This window comes from Diadema antillarum, unplaced genomic scaffold, assembly GCF_040938485.1.
Source record: "Diadema antillarum isolate AM-2024a unplaced genomic scaffold, OU_Dant_1.0 seq00001743_RagTag, whole genome shotgun sequence".
In the NCBI taxonomy this organism is placed as follows: domain Eukaryota; kingdom Metazoa; phylum Echinodermata; class Echinoidea; order Diadematoida; family Diadematidae; genus Diadema; species Diadema antillarum.
In genome coordinates this window covers 21,808-44,829 of record NW_027272426.1, presented here as the reverse complement: position 1 = coordinate 44,829, position 23,022 = coordinate 21,808, and the positions used below count along the sequence as shown (strand labels likewise).

The 23,022-nt window shown below is 40.5% G+C and overlaps 1 protein-coding gene across 1 annotated transcript in view; it reads right to left on the bottom strand.

Annotated features, from left to right (window-relative positions):
* The window catches only part of LOC139711984 (protein FAM117B-like), an 82,211-nt gene that overhangs the window by 41,489 nt on the left and 17,700 nt on the right, over positions 1 to 23,022 (bottom strand). Inside the window, exon 2 of the mRNA XM_071623828.1 lies at positions 13,022 to 13,188. Coding sequence (XP_071479929.1) covers positions 13,022 to 13,188 — 167 coding nt within the window. The remainder of the gene's footprint in view (positions 1 to 13,021; positions 13,189 to 23,022) is intronic.

The following is a 23,022-nucleotide window of genomic DNA, read 5'->3' as shown; positions in this document are numbered from 1 at the left end:
ATATTAAAGGACAAGTTCACCTTTATAAACATAAGGATTAAAAGAATGTAGCAAAATTAGTAGAACACATCATTGAAAGTTTGAGGAAAATCAGACCATCGGTTCAAAAGTTATGAATTTTTGAAGTTTTTGTGCAGTACCCGCTGGATGAGAAGACTACTGCAGTGCATGAATAACTTAGATGTCACATGCGTACAACAATATAAGGAAAATATAAAGAGAATTTCACAAAATTCCATCTTTTGAAAAAAGTACACATTCCCCTGACTCCTTACCGACAAATGTTATGGGTAATATTATTCCCCCTACCTTTAGAAAGAGGCAAGTCAAGTGCTCTTTTATTATGCGAAAAAAGTGAAAATATGTTGAATTTTCTTCTACATTTTCTTTATACTGTTGTACGCATATGACTCACAAGCTGTAGTAGTCTCCTCATCCAGCGGTTCCAACACAAAAATTTAAAAAATTCATAACTTTTGCATCGATTGTCCGATTTTCCTCAAACTTTCACTGATGTGTTCTACTAATATTGTTACATTTTCTCAATCCTTATGTTTATGAAGGTGAACTTGTCCTTTAATGTATCATAGTCAAATCTATACACCTACTAGTATACCTATTGATAATGCTGCCCTCACTGTTCTACCTTTTACAGGGTCAAAGGTCACCGTGATTACGTCAAAATTTGCAAAAGTGCTTATCTATGCAATAACTTGATTGTTACTCAACAGATTTTATTCAGACTTGCTAAGGAGGTGTATGGGTAGTCATTCTAAATGAAGGACACAACAGTTTGTGGTGACGGCGCCCTCACTGTTCTGACTTGGATGCCATGTCACATTTCTTGTGTGTGCTGTGCTCTATCAGCCACATTTCTTATAAGATTTTCTTCAAATTTGGCAAAAAGGTGCATTATAGTGAAATCAAGGTGCCTATTGTTTTTGGTGGTAGTGCCCTCGCTTGTTCCGTCTTTATACATGAAAAGGTAAATTCAACAGGGTCTGCTTGTGTGTGTGACGCTGGCCTTGTTTCTTTCAAGACCGATTTTTTTCAAATTTGGTATGTAAATGTATCATAGTCAAATCTATACACCTATACCTATTGATAATGCTGCCCTCACTGTTCCACCTTTTACAGGGTCAAAGGTCACCCTGATCATGTCAAAATTTGCAAAAATGCTTATTCAGGCAATAACTTGATTGTTACTGGATTTTACTCAGACTTGCTAAGGAGGTGTATGGGTGGTCATTCTACATTATACATGAAGTACATGAAGGACACAACAGTTTGTAGTGACAGCGCCCTCAGTGTTCTGACTTGGAGGACATGTCACATATCTTATATATGCTCTATAAGCCACATTTTTTGTCAGATTTTATTCAAGCTTGCTATGGAGGTTTTGTGGGGGGTTATTCTAGGTACCAGTAACAAAAGTTTCCATTGACAGCGTCCTCATTGTTCCGACTTTAAAGGATGCCATGTCATATTTCTTGTATGTGCTATACTACATGTAACCTCAATTCTTATGGGATTTTATTCAGACTTGCTGAGGATCGGTGAACGGATGGTCATTCTACATGTACATGTAGGACACAACAGTTTGTGGTGGTGGTGCCCTCATCACAGTACTCCAACTTAGATACCAGTCACATTTCTTGTGCATGGTCTATCAGCCACATTTCTTGTCAGATTTTATTCGAACTTGCTATTGAGGTTTATGGGGAGTTATTCTAGGTAACAAAAGTTTTCATTGCCAGCACTCTCATTGTTCAAAGTTTTATCAGATGACATGTCATATTCCTTGTATGTGCTACTGTATACGCTATAATTTTCACGTACATAAATTTTCGCGAATTGCCGCTGTCACACATTTTCGTGAGTGGTTAAATTCGCGATTGGGGGACCAGAGAAAATATAAAGTGGCAAAGAAAGTGTGAATTTCAACTTACTAGCACATAAGAATGATACTAGTTATACACTGCATGAAAAAAACTTACCAAACTCTGCGAACTAGTAAGTTAGAATTCAACACTTTTGAAGTGGTTAAGTCCATCGCGCTAGATTTCTGACGAGTGGTCCCCTTGCAATAATGGATTGGCTCTCTACAGTATTCGTCAGTAGACGTGGACGTGCTATATGTACATGTAAGTAAACAAGCTTAGCCAGTATGGTCTGTTCGGTAAGCCGTGACATGGTATACTAGTACTGAAATGTTCGTATCATCAAGGCAAGGGATTCATTTTGGAAGGTGATATTTTCGCGTGTTGTTAATTTCGCGAATAGCTCCCGACTCACGAAATTCGCGAAAATAAAACCCCCGCGAAATATATAGCGTATACAGTATATGGGTAATTCCATAAAATAGGGACCCACTTTGTGACATGCCTATTTTGCCAATAAAATTAGAAAATCAGATTTTTGTTCAACATAACTCTAAAAAACATTTTTTTTTTTCAAATCTATCTATTTTACCCCAATTTTCTCTTGAAATCTTTTAAACTATGTGATTGCTACCAAAATAACAACAAACAGTTCAACACTGGTCCTTGATATGGATTCCACACTCAGAAATTAAGGTTTCTTGTGTAAGCAATTATGGGGACACCAAAACTTACACATGAAACGTCTTTCTTGGGATTTACGTGCGTAAATGTGTATCAATTAATGCATGAATTAGATTTATAGTGTTCAAAATTTGCTCTTCTTTTATCATTTTTGACCCCTTAAAATAGAGTTTAATCCACAAACAAACTGTAAATCTGTCTAACTGGTGTTACAGTAAAATGTCACACAATTTTGCCCAAAAACGTCGTGATTTTGCACTTTTTGTCAAAATTCATGCGGAACTTGGGTTCGGGGGATATATGTGCTCGAACGGGTCTCCTGTGTGAGTGCTCTAGTTATCAATGGGGTTGGGAGATGGGTTCTCAATCTCCTCTTAGTTAAAAACCTAAGCTTGCAAAGGCTTGCGACAAGCTTGCAGCAAGCATGCCGCAAACTGGTGGCATAGCACACAAGGTTGCAAACTCCCTGCAAGTTTGCAGGTCAGCTAGCCCTGCAAGGTTGCAGCAAGTCAATACACAAGGCTGCAAATTTGCAGGTCAGCTAGCCCTGCAAGGTTGCGGTAAGCTAATACGCAAGGTTTCAAACTTTGTGCAAGCTTGCAGGTCAGCTAGCCCTGCAAGGTTGCAGCAAGCTAGCATGTAAGGTTGCGGCAGCTCATTTAGATATTTGGAACCCTGCAAGTTAGCCGCAAGCTTGCCACAGGCTGGCCCCGCAAGCTTGCAGCGAGCTGGCCAGCAAGTTTGCGGCAAGCTAAACCGTTTCAAACTTTGTGCAAGCTTGCAGGTACGTGAGCTAGCCCTGCAAGGTTGCAGCAAGCTAGTATGCAAAATTTGCGGCAGCTCATTTAAATATTTGGAACCCTGCAAGCTTGCCGCAAGCTTGCCAAGATCTGGCCCGCAAGCTTGCTCCGAGCTGGCCAGCAAGCTTGCGGCAAGCTAATCCGCAAGCTTACAGCAAGCTTGCGAGGCATACTTTACAGATTTGTATTTAAAGGTTGTACTCATGTGACATCACAAGCTATAGTAGTCTTCTCATCCAGCCTTGAGTGAGCAGAAACTTCAAAAATTCATAACTTTTGAACGGATTGTCCGATTTTCCTCATACTCTCAATGATGTGCTCTACTAATATTGCTGCATTCACTCAACCCACATGTCTATGAAGGTGGACTTGTTCGCTCTTTTGCATTTCATAAAGTGGTTCATATCTTGTAAAAAGTTAAAAGCTGAATCCTCACCTTAACCAATACTATACCATCCCTTCAAGATAACAAACACTAAAAAAGAAAGAAAAAAAGACAAAATTAAAAAGCAGATAAGATGGAAAAATGAGGAAATTCATGCTTAGATGCACTCCAAATTTGAACCTCACTTCCTGGATCAAAATATGCAGTATACAATGTAGCTCCGCAAAGGTGGAGCTTGATCTGAGCATTATAAATCAGCATGATAACCATAAAATTGCATGCACAGTTTTGAAACACATTTAAAATTGTGATTCAGAGTGTAATTCCAGCTTTAAAAAGTGCATTAACACATCCTAGGATTAGGAGAAATCTTCCCAGGAGGTACAAATTTCTAAGAAACAAGCTTAGGGTTTAACTTTAAACTTTATCATTTCATTAGGAGCTTTCTATTTCTTTGTTTACTTTCAATCTGATAATTCCACTGCATGCTTCCTGGTGGTATTATACTAGAACTAGAGCAATTTGATGCCAGCGCACAGTCAACTGGGATGTCTCTGCTTTTATACATGATCATCTCACTCTGCCATTAAGTACATGACATTTCAATTACATTTTGATGTTTACTGATCTTGACCACTAGCCTCAAGAACTGACCTTAGTTAACCCTCTCTGCACAAAGTATGGATATACATCTTCAAAGTGATTTCCATCCATTAAAGGGGACCTCCAGAAGATTTTCAGACTTTTATATTTGAACAACTATATACTGAGTACAGAGTTTCAGAATTTATAGTGACTGGGATGAGGAAGAAGAATGTTTTAAAAATTTAGAACAAATTGCAATGAACAAGGATGATGACATGGCAGCCTCACCATAAGAATGCAGAGTAGGCGTTTTCACATCAGCCCGATAAAAATCCAAGCCCGAGATATTTTACACGATCGCAAATTAGCGCGCTATTTCATTTCCTATTCACATCAGCCCGAACATTATCAAATAGCGTGCTAGTGTAGTCCGCATTAATTATCCTGCTATTTCGGAAATTTCCCGAGTTGGGACTCGAGAAATTTTCTCTATCAATTAGCACGCTAATTTGTATTCACATTATCAAATAACGCGCTATTTCATGATCGGGTTAATATCCCACGTCAGAAAATAGCGCGCTATTTCAAAACATTGGGCTGATGTGAAAAGGCCTGATCAGGCGCTAATAGACACAGAACAGAAGAAGAAAGCATGCATAAATTCTACACAAGTGAAGTTATTAAAACCTATTGGCATCCCAATCCCACATTTTGTGGGATGCATAATTTACATGAAAACTAGGACACCCCATGACTCTAGACTCCACTTGCACCTGGAGAAATCATCTAGCCAATCACAGAGCCCTTTATTGGGTTTCAGATTTTTTTTTTTTCCAAATGACCTATTTCAGAATGCTTCTAATTGGTTATTCCACCCTCCAGGGGTACAAGCTTCTTGCTAAACTAATAAATATTCATATAAAGATCGCGCGGCATCTTGGTTGTCAGAGTGATGAACGCTTTGGATGTATTGTGCACTGATTGCGATACTAGTAGTTCATGTGTGCTTGCATTGCTGTGTGTTCGTGTGTGTGCACACGTGAATTGCTCGTGCTACATGCACTGACCGTGTGTAACAAAAATATCATTTTGAGTCAGCACATGAGTAGTCACGTTGTTAATTTTCTGCCCTTTTTCTCTCCTTTCCTTTTAATCCTCTGCTTTTCTAAGTACGAACATACTTCTGAGAGTGTCATTTGTTTTTTAAGCATCATTGTGTAATTTTGCAGCATTTGAGAGGCAAGTTTCTGTTCATGTGATCCATGATTTGTGTCATGATTTGGCGAGTGAAAAGTGTTCAAGGTATGGTCCCATGTATTCATTTTTTGTGTGGCTGTATACTGCTCCAAACTTTGATTCACTTCAGTCATTTCTTATATCTCTTTTGCTACAAATTTTTTCTTTTTATGTAAATTTATCCACTCCCTTTACATTTCGAAGAAAAGTAGTTCTTTAAAGAATAGTTTTGTATTGGTAGTTATTTAAAGTATGCTACATGTATTTTCGTATCGGCAATTTGTCTGTTTTGCAGCAGTATTTTGAAGAAAGACATGCTTCCAGTCCCACTGCTGCGCAATCAATCATTTGTAGTAATGTGTTGTCTTGCAACCATAGCAACCAGAGAGGGTTGGTAGAACACTACTTTGTGTTTGTTATTTGTTTGCTGTGGTGTTTTTGATGGTACATGTAGTCGTGTCTATGACTGTTAGACAAATGACTAAATCAAATGATTTGATTAGTGATAATGATAGTTTACTGGACGACAGCTTGCTTGAGCAGCATGATTCCTTCTTTCGATTCCCCTCTCCCTGGCTTCTCTATCTCGTACTCAGCTCAATCTGATCTTTCCCCACCCTGGCCCCAATCCCGTGAATGATTAAAAAAAAAACAACAACACTGCAACAAACAAACTTGCTAGCAGCCCATTTATCAACATGTGACCAATCCATTCTGGGTGTGTGTTTCAACTTGTCCTGATGTCAGTGCAATCAGCAGAGCAAACTTTGCAAGTCAGTTGATTCAAACTAAAGCCCTGCGTTGGTGACAATTTTCTGAGATACCTGTAGGTCAGTACGGTCCAATGTCCCAATGTCCAGCAATTCTTCACACCTATCATGTGGTGCAGTCGCAGCGGACAGGTGCAATTAACTCACTGTTTTCATTGTGACCTGACCTCGCTTTCCTCTTGAATGAACACGTTTCGCACGAAAACCACTAGGAAAGTGTTGCAGCAAAACTGCCGTAACTTTACTATTTATTCATATTTTTTGATAATCCAAACGGTTATGAAAAGTAAAAACCTCATTTTAACCTGCTATTATGTTACCTTTTTTAAATAACGACTATAAAATATTCCAAAATGGAGCATAACTTCACTCTCAAAACGGAAAATAATTGTCAGAAATCGTTGCTAAAATTTCACATTTTGACTTCGTGAACAACAAAAAACTTTCAAGTATGTTACTAAGTATGTATTTCTTTCCGGAACTCTAAAATATCACATTCGAGAAGTCATGCGTCCGGACATGTCTGGAAATAATCGAAAGTGGTCCACTTTCTACCTTCGTTCCGAGCACAAAATTTCATAGTCACGCATGTCTATCCTGCTTTTGGGAGTCCCTTGTCTGCAAATGGTCTCCACTGACCCAGCAAATTTACGAATGGCTCTTCACTGGATACTGGTTGCAACAGCAATTCAGCATTCTTCTTCACATACTCAGGGGTGCTACTAGCATAATGTACACATAGGAAAGGCATACCAGAGCTATGTGCCATATGTACTCCAATTTGGTGCTACTAGAATGCCATGAGCCTTGTCATGGATAATATTCTGTAAGCACTTTCCAATCAAATACTGTAAAACGAGGAAGTTTCGCGTGCACTTTAATTTCGCGAATTTCGCGAGCGCCAAGATTCGCGAAATTAAAATGCATGCGAAAGTCCTTGTTTACACAATATGCATTGAACGCCAGTGGCACTTCGCGAAAATGTCATGCCACGAAAAAGGCTGTCGGCTCCAATTCGCGAAAAATTCATGCCGCGAATATATCATGTTTTACAGTATAATGGAGGGGATGAATACAATCTCTACTTTTCCCAATCAAGACTGAAATTCACTGAATGCACCAGTTGCTTTAGTCCCTGGATCTGGGTGCTGTGACACATATCATGGTAGTTGTCTATATAATCTGGATGCAAATAGATCAATACCTACACTTTCCAATCGTGTCTTTATACTTTTAGGAGAATGGTTAGAACTATTCAGCATCCATTCAATTCTATAACTAAACTTGCATGACAACTATACTAGTCTGCTTCATGATTGAGTTGTCTTGGTATATCTGTGGCTGATAACCAGATATTGCATTGCACACACCAGATGCAAATAGATTTCACTGACTGATTACATGGATTGATCTGGATCCTTCCACATTTCTAGAATTTTATATGCCACTTCTGTCCTATCATTAATTTGCATTGTCACGTGTGTGTCTCTGCATGTATTGCAATATGATTTGAGAGCAGAAAAAGCTGCGAGCAGTTCGTATAATCGATCTAAGATTTCTCAAAATTGCCTTCACAAGTGTTCCACCTTCCTCCACAGGATGTGCCTTGAAGTTTGTTGCACCTCAGCCGTTGCTGCTCACATCACTTTGCAAACTGAACTCGGTATTTACAACAAAGACTTTCTTTAAACACGACTGGATATTGGCCACATGCCATCTCAATTCTTCCCAGGCAGCAAATGAAACTCTCATGGCTCTACACTAGAATGCCCATGACTCATAGGACCAAAGATTTGTCCCTTTTCAGTGATCTGTACCACAAAGGCCCATACTGCTTGGCAAGGAAAGCAGCCACCACGTGTCCTACTGTGCTAGCAACTTACCAATTGATGGTTTTTTCTACATCAAGTCATTCCATGCGTTGAGCCCTAAATTGTCTTTGATACACGTCTCAATTCGCAAAGTATAAACTGCGTGTAAAATCCACACTGATATAATACATCAATCAATGTGGTAATTGAGTATAGTGCAGAACGCAAGTACTGTAAAGTTCCGTGTATAAGACACACCCCTACTTTCGGACCTAAAATAAAAAATAAAAAAAAACACGAAAATTTCCACGCAAATATTGTGTGTGTCATACATATCATTTCAGCTCAAAATTTCCCTAGAATGCAGCATGTATTTGCTCTATTTTTCGTTTCCTTTTATACTTTCTTTTAACGTTATTCATCGGACATCGGCAAAATATGGAAGACGCAAAATGCGAGACTTGTCTCGGTACTCACTTGCTATTGTTTCACCTTTCAATCGTGGTACTAACTACACGTATCATCAAAGATCGTACTCATGAGTGTACAGTACGATCTTTGCTATCATACATAGGGTGTCTCGCATATTGCTGATGCATGTCAGACTGCAAGGTTCAATACGAAAAATAAGAAAAACAGTAACAAGTGTAGCAGAGGGATCGTACACTGAGACGTACGGTGCGTACGGTAATTACACTCACTGTTTCGCCTGGAGGGATTACCAGTAACGTGTGTCTCTTGTACTGTATCATGCTTGTATGCACAGTGCTAGCCTTTTGCAAAAGGCAGTACATCACACGCATACAGAGAGCAATGTACTTGCACACACAGCGCGCAACGGGCAAGCGCGCTCCGATCCGATCGTTGTGTGCACGTGAGTTCATTGCGAGAGCCTCTCTTCAGCTGCTGCCTTTGCAAAAGGCTTCCTAGCTGTACAGTACCTAGCTAGCTAGCTAACTATGCTATCCTCGATCCTGGCCTCGATCGTACAGTGAAGAGCATGCAAACGAATCGAACGCCACATGATATGCATACACCGTTTGTACACGCTGCATGCTTCACACATCGTTCACATTACGGTGACATAGTGTCGATCGTACTCCGTATTTTACAGCTTTTGTCTATGGCCAGATTGATATTAGTACATCGATAAGTTTTACGGTATCGGTAATTTAGTAATGATACCTGTATATCGCGTATTTCAGCTATGAGGTTGGCTGTTGGTAGCTTGGTAGACTGATATATACATCGGTACCCGGTAGGTTTACATCGACTCACGTATTACAGAGCCTGCATGTTGTCTATGGCCAGATTGATACATCGGTCATCGTAACTACGGTACACAAGGCCGATGTACTTGTAAGTTTATCCCGTATTTACAGCTGTTGTGTGTGTCCAGATTGAAAGATCGCTCATATATTCGTAAGTTTTAGTGATTGCTTACCCTCCGAACGTCGATGGGCATACATGGCCCCAAGTTGACCTTATAAAATTGGGTGTACGTGACAGATTTTTTTTCCGTGATTCGACTGTACCCATGTATAAGACGCACCCCCGATTTTTCATGTTTTTCGACTAAAAAAAGGTGCGTCTTATACACGGGACTTTACAGTATTGATCCTGGGTCGGACACACAGAGCCATGCACTCTTCTTCCTTCCCCACACTCACACACAAACACAAGGAAAAGTAGAAATTACGCGGTGCGTAACATATGTCCCCGCCGGAAGTAGCATTTAGTGGCAAAATGTACAATATAGGTAAACTAGAAATGTCGCTATGGCGACTGGTATGCCTCCGCCATAATGCATGATTCTCCTAATACATAGGTCTAGATAGTACATGTGGACAATGTGTGATTACATTTTCACAAAACTGGCAAAATATTGAAATGACAAGTTTGTCACAAATGTGTTGAATGTTCACCTTCCTTGACCTTGGTCTAATTGGATGAATAGGAGAGCATGTATTTGGGGATTTAAGGACTTTAACTTGACTTTGACCCATTCATACATTTAATGCATTGAGTAATTTTTATGGTACCGGTATGGAGAAAAAGTGCAATTTCTGTACTGAATAGTAAATTGTTACCATGTTCATCTGGCCTTTGACCCTAAAATTCATAAGATAATCACTTTCAGGTAGAACATGCATAGATATGCAGTAAGTTTCACGATAAATTGAGCCACTTCCGAGATATGGAGGAAAAAGTTAGTTCAGCACTTTCACTTGATCTTTGACCTTTTGACCTTTGAGGCAATAAAAAAGAAAAAGAAAAAAAAACTCTCCAGAGAATTTCTATTAGGTTACACATGCATACACCAAGTGTAAAAAAAAATACTAATCCTGCTGGCATTGCATGAACATGAGGGAAATAGTAAAATTTTGAAGTGTTGCACTTGACCTTTGACCCCTGACCTTTGACCCCATGAACCCTACATTCTCTAGATAATCACTGCCAGTCAGTACATGTATATACTATGTTCCATGAAGATACCTTGAACAATTTTCCAATTTACAGAGATAAAAAAAGAAGTTTTAATACTTTTACTCGACCTTTTGACCTTTGACCTTTGACCTCATGACCCAAACTTTCACCAGAGAATCTAAATTGGGTAATACATGTATACAATAAGTTTCAAGAAAATATCTTCAGGCATTGCATAGATATGGTGGAAATAGTGAAATTTTATGTATTTGACCTTGACCTTTTGACCTTTGACCTTGAGCACGTGCACCCAAAAGTTGATAGGCACAACTTCACCCCCTAATACACATACATGCCAAGTTTCATTAGGATACCTCAACAGCTTTTGATAGTTACCTTGTCCACAAAATTCATTACGGACGGACGGAAAGACGGACGGACGGACGGACGGACGGAAGGACGGACGGACGGACGGAAGGACGGACGGACGGACGGACGGACGGACGGACAACCCGAAAACATAATGCCTCCGGCACCACTTCGTGGCGGAGGCATAAAAATCAAGGTCAAAGGTCAAAGAAGTCAAAGGTCAAAATTCTGTGTAGAAGTTTTGAAGCCCACACCTAGTGCCATCAAAGGTCAATTCCACGGAAAGGTTGCATTTTATGAAAATCAAACTATTGAGTATAGATGATTAATGAAGCTTCATTAGATGATCTTAGTGTGTTTACTCAAAGCAGCCTTTCACAACGGATATTTTGATACCTCATTTGTAAACATCGGTGAACATGGAGTGGAGTTATGTCCGAAAAACCTTCATTTTTCATGAAAATTGCCAATTTTTGCAGAATTTATGTATCATTTCTGATACACTGATATTATGACCATAATACAGCTTGTGTAATTCTCAGATGGCTTATTTTCTGAATGTTCTTTGGTCATAGATTGGTTTTATGATGTTCTAGAACTTGTTCCGGCATCAGTAAATATTATTCTCTCAATCTCAAAATGTGGTAGTTGATAGCGTCCCATAAGTCACGTTTTTGCGTCCCATCAGTCACACTGGTTTTCCCTATCCTGCTACTGTACCAATGAGTAGATATTCATACCACTTGGCTCGAGGTAAGCACCGACCCTTTGCTACATTCAGGAAAGAAAATATCTTTCCAGAGACTCTGTGTGTAAGAATATTTCAGAACTTACTTTCCCATGTGAAAAACGGTGGTCCTCAAGTGTCCCATAAGTCACGACAGCAATTTTTTGTTGCTGTACGTAATGCAATGATACTTTTCAACTAAGTATGGTGTTTTCATAAACTGTGATATGATGGATCTAACCATGAACTGAGAAAAATGCATTTAATGCAACTATTTTCTCAAAATACTGGTTTGAAATTGCCGAAAATTGTCACTTTGTCCCATAAGTCACAATGGAATTGACCATAAAGCAAACGGAAGTGAAATCGGGTTAGAAATGGCGAAGGAGTAGCATTTTGTAGCAAAATGTACAATACAGGTAAAAAAATCAAGGTCAAAGGTCAAAGAAGTCAAAGGTCAAAATTCTGTGTACAAATTTTGAAGCCCTCACCTAGTGCCATCACATAAAGCAAACGGAATCGAAATTGGGTTAGAAATGGTGAAGGAGTAGCATTTTGTAGCAAAATGTACAACATAGGTAAAAAATCAAGGTCAAAGGTCAGAGAAGTCAAAGGTCAAAATTCTGTGTACAAGTTTTGACGCCCTCATCTAGTGCCATCATATAAAGCAAACGGAATCGAAATCGGGTTAGAAATGGCGAAGGAGTAGCATTTTGTAGCCAATGTACAATATAGGTCAAAAATCAAGGTCAAAGGTCAAAATTCTGTGCACAAGTTTTGAAGCCCACACCTAGTGCCATCACATAAAGCAAACGGAATCAAAATCGGGTTAGAAATGGCGAAGGAGTAGCATTTTGAAGCAAAATGTACAATATAGGTCAAAGGTCAAGGTCAAAGGTCACAACTGAAATTTTGTGTAGAAGTTTCGAAGCTCCTATGTAATGCTATCATATAAAGCAAACAGAATCAAAATTGGCTCATAAATGACAGAGAAATAGCAAATTGAACATTTTGATCACACACGGACGCACAGACGACGGACGGACACACGGACACACACACGTACGGAGCCCGTTTCATAGTCCCCTGCTTGAACTCGTTCGGCGGGGACAATAAACCTGTGTCTACTATGGCAGATACAGCAGGTACACTGTAAATTCTAGTCTTCATGACTAAGCCTCAGCCTGACTGATGTTCTGCATTGCTATCAATTTTTCATATGAAAACTGAATCCTTTCTTCATCCCTCTTACTTTTCTGAACAGTTGTGAAGTCTTTTTTACACAGAAATTATGTCTTAAGCTTATATAACACTCAATTTTATATGTAATAAGTTAATGTGCCTTACCTGTGTGGACTGGTGTTTCTGATTGGGTCCATACAGTCCAGTATAGGAGGTAAATGTTTCAGAACGTGGCCAATGGCCAGCGAGGTAGGGTACCGCTATGGTGTCCAGTGAGCTGGTCCTGCGAATCTGTGGTGCTGGGCTTGCTCTCACTGCCTTTGGCTTCTCAACTGGAGACAAAACACCAAGAAGGAAAGAGAGTTTGTTTTCCTAATTGAATAAGGAACAAATGGTAAGAGATGAATGTACAATGCATGTGCATCCTGCCATGTCTTTAAAAAAAAAATTCTATTGTACTTCTCAATATTAACAAGAATAATTCAATTGTACTCCTCAACAACAAGAATATGTGTAAAAGAGGGACTTTGTCCTGCAGAGAAAGCTGTTTTGAACAATGAAACTATTAAACAGACTCTGGCATTAGCTAACTTGAGTATCTCAATCCACAATATTTTTTGTTAATGCTTTATATTGAAAATGTACGTTACCATGACAGCATATTGTTTGACATTGACTAGAGATTTGAACATCTAAAATTTATACAATTTGGTCACATGTGCCAAATCTCAAGTCAAAGCTCAAAAATTGAGGAAGTGAGCTACATGTAAATCTAATGGTATTTGAATGATTCTCATAAGAACAAGAGACCCGGGGGTCTCGCACTCACCCGAGTATCACAAGTTCACCTTCCATGCACTCTTGCAGACTCTTCCTCACACTCACCCGAGTATCACAAGTTCACCTTCCATGCATTCTTGCAGACTCTTACTTCAGAACACTGCAAACTTAGGGGGGGGGGGGGGGGGGGGGGGGGGGAGCAGGGGAGGGGGGAGCTTTGAGAGTTTTTGGCATAGTGTCCCATTTGCTTATTCCATCACACTGCTAAAAATACCTACCAAGTACACTGTACTTACAAATGTAGAAAGTTTGACTGCGCAATTAGAAAAAAAAAAAGACTTAAACTTAAAGTTCCCTCACCACTGGATCTGCAATGAACAAACTTGAAACTACAGTCTCTACAGTTCTCTGTACTAATTTATAGTATTATCTTTGCATAATCACTTCTGATTCTGGACAAGAAGATTGTTATATTCCTTCATTTTGGGGGTTTGGGCACCCTGGGGGTCCCCAAGGGGAGCATTGTGCCCACTTGAACAAATTGAGATCCTATTAACCCCCCCCCCCCAAAAAAAAAACAAAAACAAAAAAAAACTAGAAATGTCGCTATGGCGACTGATGCCTCCGCCATAATGCATGATTCTCCCAATAGGTGTATAGTACAATGTCTTCACAATGTGTGATGACAGTTTCACATAACTGGCAAAATATCGAAATGACAGGTTTGTCAGGAATATCTTGAATGTTCACTTTCCATTTTGCTATAATTGTTTATTAAAGAGTGCAGGTACACATATTTGGGGAATTGAAACTTTTTACTTGACTTCTGACCGACCTTATTATAAGTTTATGCATTGAGTATAATTTCCAAGGTATGAAGAAAGAGTGTAATTAAAGTACAAAATATATCTTTTTTTTCATTTAAACCTGACCTTTGACCCTTAACCTTTGACCTTCTGGCTGGAAATTTCCAAGAGAATCTCCATTAAGTAATACATGTACAGAGACTCCAACCCTAAGCACCTTCTGATCTGGAGATTCTCCCGCCTGAAACCCTTAGCAAACGGGAGACTCCAACTTGATGTGTGCAAAGCAGGAAATTCCCATGGTTCTAGATGCTCTCTGGTGCTATCTAAGGCTTATTTTTTTAACATACGATAGAAATAAGTAAGAAATCCTTTCCAACGGGAGACAAAGAGCCAGGGCGGGAGAAATTAAATCTCAAACGGGAGAACGGGAGATCTTGCAAATATAGGTTTTCGGCGGGAGATCTCCCGTCGAAAATGGGAGAGTTGGAGTCTCTGCATGTACATAAATAAATATTGAATTTAAAAACTAATAATGCAATCATTGCATAAACTATGAGGGAAATAGTAACATTTTGAGGAGTTGACCTTGACCTTTGACCCCCTGACTATTGACCCATGACCCCTAAATTCCCTAGATAATCCCTGCCAGTCGGTACATGCATATGTACCAAGTTCCATGAAGATACATTGAACCACTTGCGAGAAAAGTGATATTGCAACATTTTCACGTAACCTTTGACCTTTTGACCTTTGACCTTATGACATGAAATTCTCTCTGGAGAATCTTTACGCAGTAGTACATGTCTACACTAAGTTTCAAGAAAATAACTGCGGGCATTGCATAGATATGGGGGAAATAGCAACATTTTTTAGCATTTGACCTTGACCTTTTGACCTTTGACCTCTTGCCAACGTCACTAAAATCTACTCAACTAATTGTCCCATCATACATCATCCTTGGACCAAGTCTGGTGAAAGCTGCTTCATCCAGTTTTGAGTTATCACGTAAACAGATAAATTTTAGGATTTGACCTAGATCTTTGACCTTTGACCTCTGTCCGATTTCACTGAAAAACTAATTAATTGTCCTATCATACATCATCCTCCAACAAAGTTTGGTGAAATTTGCTCCATCCAGTCTTGAGTTATCACGTAAACGGATGCAATTTCATGATTTGACCTTGACCTTTGACCTTTAGCCAATTTCACCCGAAATCTAAATATATCATTGCCCCATCATACTTCATACTTGGACCAAGTTTGGTAAACTTCCAGTAAATATCACTCAAGTTATCGCGTAAACGAAAGCGGACGGATGTACGTACGGACGTATGGACGGATGGACGGACAACCAGAAAACATAATGCCTCCGGCACCACTTCGTGGCGGAGGCATAAAAAGCATGCTATCTGCCAAGTTTGGTGAAAATCCATCATGGGGTTTTTAAGAAGGAGATGAACATGTACAATACAAGTCCCCATTTGGACCTTCCCCCATCCCTCTTTTTTGTTGGGTGGTGGAGGGGAGGGGGGAGGGGAAACCCCAGATTCCACCATGATCAAACTTGAAACAACAGTCATCGATATACTAGCTAATAGTATCAACTTAGTTCTATCACTCCTGGTTCTAGAGAAGATTTTTAAAGATTCCTTAATGGAGGGGGGGGGGGGAGGGGGGTCATGGTGCCCATTTGAAAAATTGAGTTTCCATCCCCCTAGGCATGATACCTGCCAAGTTTGGTGAAAATTCATCGTGGGGTTTTCAAGAAGAAGATGAAAATGTGCAAGTAAGGCCCCCATTTGGACACCTCCCCACCTGGCCCACCATGTGTACATCATGTAACAACACATCATACATATTTGTTAATAACAAACCTCACTGGTATCACTTTTTGGATTTTAACCATGACAAGAGACCCGGGGGTATCGCGCTTACCTGAGTATCGCAAGTTCACCTTCCATGCATTCTGCTTGCAGACTCTTACCTGAGAAAATTGGAAACTTTGAGTGGGGGGCAGCTTTGAGAACTTGGGGCATGGTGCACATTTGCATATTCCATCACACTGGTAAGAGTACCTGCCAAGTGCACTGCACTCAGAAAGTTGGACTTGGGAAAAAAAAAGACTTAAAGCTCTATCACTTCTGATTCTAAGGAAGAGTCTTATTAAATTTTCCTTAGTTTACGAGGTTTGGGAACCCTGGGGCACCATTCGAACACATTAAGATCCTATCCTCCTAGGAATGCTACTTGCCAAGTTTGGTGGAAATCTATTATGTTGTTTTCAAAGACGAAGATGAAAATGTACAATTTAGGCTTGCATTTGGATTCCCCTTCCCCCCCCCCCCCCAACACACACACCCCTAGATCTGCAATGAATGAACTTGAACTACAGTCATCAATGTACTCTGAACTCATGGCACTAACTTTGATTTATCACTTCTGGTTCTAGAAAAGAAGATTTGTAAATATTCCTGTTTAGTTTTTGTTTGTTTGTTTGTTTGTTTGTTTGTGTGTCATTACAAAAAGTGCGGTGACATCCTCCATAGGAAACGAGCGTTTTTAAATGCACCGCGCAGAGCGCAAAATCAGGTATAGGACATTTACACGGACTCTCGACTTTACGAACTCATACCTCCCAGAATATGTCTTTTTGCTTAAATGCACCTGGTTTTTATGAAAATCTAGATTTCAAGCTTGCTCTACATACCTCATTTGTAGAGTTTTGTGAAAATTTTACATCGGTACCTTTCGAGTTGAAAATTAGGTGTCATTTCTCACTCAAACGCAATCAGCTCTACAACAACACGCAATTTTGCATTGTTGGTGTGCCAACTGTGAGCCTGAAGGCCATTTTGGAAGGGTTATTTTACTGCCATACCTGTTGTTTTTGTAAAATGCACCTGCCTAGTGAGTTGCAGCAAATACTCACGTGTAATTATACTGAGTTTGGAGGAATTTCATGAAACTTCGCCATCGGTACCTTTTCGATATTCATAAACCATGTCAGTTTAGCCCCGAGTGAATAACCCACCAATATGTTCATACACTAATTAAAAGCAATTGCACGTCCCTGCGTGCTTCTCACTTGAATACGCTACGCTGATTGGCTAAATGGCATTGGCCTTACGAGGTCGCATCGGGTCAACGCGTGATCGTGACGTAGTGCGTATGCAAATTCGTGACGTGACAATAGGTGCGCGCGTCTTTCTTACTATCTAGATTTCATTTATACATTAGCTCAACGTAGCATGGCGGTGTGTGATTGCATCGTATGTATTATTCTTTAACGCTCAACGCACTGTGATTGGTGGTATGCAAATGACGGATCTACGTCATAGCTCATTATCTGTTTGTCACCGTTCGCGTGTAGACTTTTTGTAATGTTGTTGGTTTTTTTTGGGGGGGGCCCTTGGGGGCCCCAAGGGGAGCATGGTGCCCAGTTGCACAAATTTAGATCCTAACCCCCTAGGCACGCTACCTGGCAAGTTTGGTGACAATTTATCAAGGGGTTAGAATATGAACATGCACAATTTAAAGGGAATGTACAGTTTTGGTTGAGACCTAATTTCAGGTTTCTAACATTTTTTGGTGAGATAATGAGAAACCTCTTTAATATGAAATATGAAAGAGCATGTAATTCTATGAGGAATTCAACGTTTATTTGATGAAAATTGGTTTTGAAATGGCTGAGATATCTAAAAAAGAGCGATTCTAACTAGAAATGTCGCTACAGCGACTGGTTATACCCCCACCAAACAACATTTCATAAGCTTTGGTCAAAACAACATTTCATAAGCTTTGGTCAAAAAACTGAGGAAGTAGTTAAATCCGCAAGATCTTTCCTTGATCTTCTGCCATTAATATGCCGTTACCATGGCAACGTACTTTCGGGTACTGTCGAAAAATGCGTCTTGCACATCTACAACCAAAGGCACACATCTGTACCAAGTTTCATGGAAATTGGGCAAAAACTGAGGAAGTAGTTTGCAACACAAAATTTTCCATCATTTTGGCTCATAATATGTGAGCTGTTACCATGGCAACATACTTTTTGTCACTGTCAAGAAATGTGTCATGCTGACCTATATCCTAAGACAAACATTCAATATGAATTCCATGAGAATTGGAAGAACACTGATGAAGCAGTTTTGCCATGAAGCATTTTGCCCTATATTTTACCAATAACATGCCGTTACCATGGCAACGCACTTTTTGCCACTGCGGAAATATGTGTCTTGCACATTAACATATTCAGATGAACATCTGTACCTAATTTCATGAAAATTGATCAAAAACTGTGGGAGGAGTTCGCGACACAAGATTTGTACCCATTTTTGCCCATAATATGCCGTTACCATGGCAACGTACTTTTGGGTACTGTTAAAAAATATGTCTTGCACATCTACAACCCAAGGCACACATCTGTGCCAAGTTTTATGGGAATCGGTTGAAAACTGAGGAAGTAGTTCGCGACGCAAGATTTGCAACGGACCGACCGCCCGACCGACCGCCCGACCGACCGCCCGACCGCCCGACCGACCGCCCGACCGACCGTCCGCTGATTCCTATATACCCCCTTCAAACTTCGTTTGGCGGGGGTATAATAAAGTGTGGGACCCACACTTTATTACAATCACTTTGTTTTACTTTGTTTTTGGATGTTTCATTCATTCCAAACCCGATTTTCATCAAATAAACTTTGAATTCCTCTTAAAATGGTATGCTCTGTACTTTATCATAAGTGTTTTCTTGGTATCTCGCAAAAAGTTAAAAGCCCAATTCTCATCTCCACCAATACTGTACTATCCCTTTAAGCCCCCATTAGGACCCCTACCATCCCCACCCCTGGGTCCCAACAGGGGGGGGGGGCACCCCTGATTCCGTCCATGAACACATTTGAAACTAAAGTCATCAATGTATTAACTCATAGTATTAACTTAGCTCTATCACTTCTGGTTCTAGAGAAGAAGATATTTTAGGATTCCTCAGATCAAATTGAGATCCTATCCCCCTAGGAATGCTACTTGCCAAGTTTGGAGAAGATTGCTCATGGGGTTTTCAAGTAGGGCCCCCATTAGGACCCCTCCCACCCCTCTCCCATGGGTCCCACGGGGGGGGGGGGGGGGGCACCCCTGATTCCACCATGAACAAACTTGAAACTACAGTCATCAATGTAACTCATAGTACTAACTTGAGGCTCTATCACTTCTGGTTCTAGAGAAGAAGATTTTTTAAAGATTCCTTAAATGGGGGGGGGGGGGGGGGGGGGGGGGGGCATGGTGCCCATTTGAACAAATTGAGATCCCATATCCCTAGGGATGCTACCTGCCAAGTTTGGTGACCCGGGTGACCCGGGGGTCACGCGCTCACCTGAGTATCGCAAGTTCACCTTCATTGCATTCTTGCACACTCTTACCTGTGAACATTGGAAACTTATGGTGGGGGTAGCTTTGAGAATGGGGGCATGGTGTCCATAATACATATTCCATCACACTGGTGACAAAAATCCTGCCAAGTACACTGTACTTTATAGAATGTTGGATTATGCAGATTGGGAAAAAAGACTTAAAGCCCTATCACTTTTGATTAAAACTAGAGAAAAATATTATTAAATATTCATTAATTTAGGAGGTTTGGACCCCCTGGGGCCCTCAAGGAAAGCATGGAGCCCATTCAAACACTGCCCCCAAGGAAAGCATGGAGCCCATTCAAACACTTTGAGATCTTATCCCTATGGGAATGCTACTTGACAAGTTTGGTGAAAATCCATTATGTTGTTTTCAGCAAGAAGATGAAAATTTAGGCCCGCATTTGGACCCCCCCCATCCCATCCCGCTTCCTTGGGTCCCAAGGGGGGGGGGGGGGGGGGGGAGGGCACCCCTGATTCTCCCATGAACAAACTTGAAACAACAGTCATCAATATACTGACTCATTGTATTAACTTAGCTCAATCACTTCTGGTTCTAGAGAAAATCTGTAAAGATTCCTTACGGGGGGGGGGGGGGGGGGACCCCTGGGGCCCCCCAGATGGAGCATGGTGCCCATTTGATGGAACTGAGATTCTATCCCCCTAGGGATGCTACCTGCCAAGTTTGGTGAAAATTAGCGATAGGGTTTTCAAGAAAAAGATGAAAATTTACAATTTCGGTCCAAATTTAGGCCCCCTGGGGCCCCCCAGGTGGGGCATGGTGCCCATTTGATGGGAATGAGATTCTTTCCCCCTAGGGATGCTACCTGCCAACTTTGGTGAAAATTCATAATGGCATTTTCAAGAAAAAGGTGAAAATGTACAATTTGGGTCCCATTAGGACCCCTCCCCACCCCCCTCCCCTAGGTCCCAAGGGGGGCGCCCCTGATTCCGCCATGAACAAACTTGAAACTACAGTCATCAATGTACTTATTTATAGTATTAACTTAGCTCTATCATTTCTGGTTCTAGAGAAGATTTTTTAAGATTCCTCAATTTTTTTTTTTTTTTTTTTTTTGGGGGGGGGGGGGTTTGGGCCCCTCTGGGGGCCCCCCAGGTTGGGGTATGGTGCCCACTTGAACAAATTGAGATCCTATCCCCCTCGGGATGCTACCTGCCAAGTTTGGTGAAAATCGGTCAAGGGGTTCTCAAGAAGAAGATGAAAATGTAAAAGTTTACGCACGACGGACGACGCACGCCGGACGCCGGACGAAGAGCGATCGCAAATTGCTCACTTGAGCCTTCGGCTCAGGTGAGCTAATAAACCAATAAACTGTAGATGGTTTTATAGTCTAGAAACATTTCTATTCTGACTATGGTTCACATTTTGTATTTTTTACTATACTTAACATTGATTATACTGATTCAAATTTTTACATTGGTTGTTTTTATCCCAACACACATTGTAAAACTATTTTGAAGCATACATCTGCAAATGATAAACAATGCCTTTAACAGGGCCGGGGTCAAGATTTTTACCTCCGCTAATGGAGGAGGTTATGTTTCATTACCGTGTGCAAAATAACTCAAAAAAGTTGTGAACAGATTTGGATGAAACTTGCAGGAAAGGTTGAGAATGACACAAGCAACAGATAATTAAATTTTGGTAGTGATCTGGAAATTTTCATGAATTTTATGAAGGAATTTCAATATTTTGGCAGGTAGAGTCGATGAACTTGGGAGTTCAAGCTACAAATTTTTGAGGTTTTCATACGCAAACCAAAGTGTGTGCTCTAGTTTCTGCTAGGGCGAGGCGCGCCGCAGCTGGAATTTGATGATGTAACAAAAGGCTTCTATACTGGGAAATCGGGTGATTTTTAGCATGCATACATATGGGTGGAAATCACTGATCTCTATGGAAGAACAAGATCATTGGAAATGAGCTGTTTGGCAGAGGTCTGTGCTCTCAGAGTGCTTCTCTAGTTTCAATCATGAATTTAGATTACCGTGGTCCAACTCATGCCATGCATGCTTCATAATACTTTGAATGTAAAAATGTAGACATGTGACATCTTTCTTTTCTCACGAGATCATGTGATCAGACTGTTCAAAACTAGATGCACACATACTGTACTTATGGGCAGTGGCGTAACTACAGGGGGGGGGGGGGTGAGCAGGCACGTGCCCCCCCCCCCCCCCCCCCCGAATCCGCTGGTTTTTAAAAAAAAAAAAAAAAAAACCTTACCAAAATGGTAATTCAAAGGTTAGTAAACTGCTTTTGAAATCGACATGAAAGTGTGGTCAAGAAATAAGATATTTTTCTAAGATTTCTTTTAACCATAATTAAAGAGGTATATAGTGTAAAACATTGTTCAAAAAGCCCGGAGCCGACAAAAGATTCTGATTCAGCGTGATTCCTGGTTGGCATTCTTTATGTAAGCAGGATTTAAGCAGTGTACTCAGAACATTCGAACGACAAAAAGAGTCGCTGCAATGTTGTGCAATGTGATGTAGAATGTACACCTTTGTACCTTACGCTTCGTTATACAAATATATCAAAGCTAGATCAGTGATTTTGCAGTGTTGATTTACATGCTAGTCTATAGAATGCCTTGCATTGCCAATCATATTTAAGATGACCTGGGCTATTTCCTAACTCTTCCATACAGATAAAAAACACACAAACACAAACAATGTAGGGGATGCTCTAAAGTGCAGATTTTGGACACCCTTCCCCCACTTTATCACTTTGAAGCCCCCTCGCTGGTCATAGTAACTACCTCCCCCACTCATGAACATAAACCGACACCCTTCACTACCAGTGGTGGATCCGGGGGCGCACTGGGCGCCCCCTCCCCTTAATTTCCAAAGTGAAAAAATATAGCTACAAACGGTAGTTTTTGGACTGTAAAATGTCAAAATTTTCAAGCTCGCTCGCTTCGCTCGCTCGCATCTAATCGTTATGATATTCTCCTAATGTTGCTGCCAGTAACTGACAGCAGTTGCGCCAGGTGCGTCCCCCCCCCTTAATTTCCAAAGCGAAAAAATGTAGCTACAAACGGCAGTTTTGGGACTGTAAAATGTCAAAATTTTCAAGCTCGCTCGCTTCGCTCGCTCACATTTAATCGTTATGCCATTCTCCTGATGTTGCTGCCAGTAATGTGTCGTTA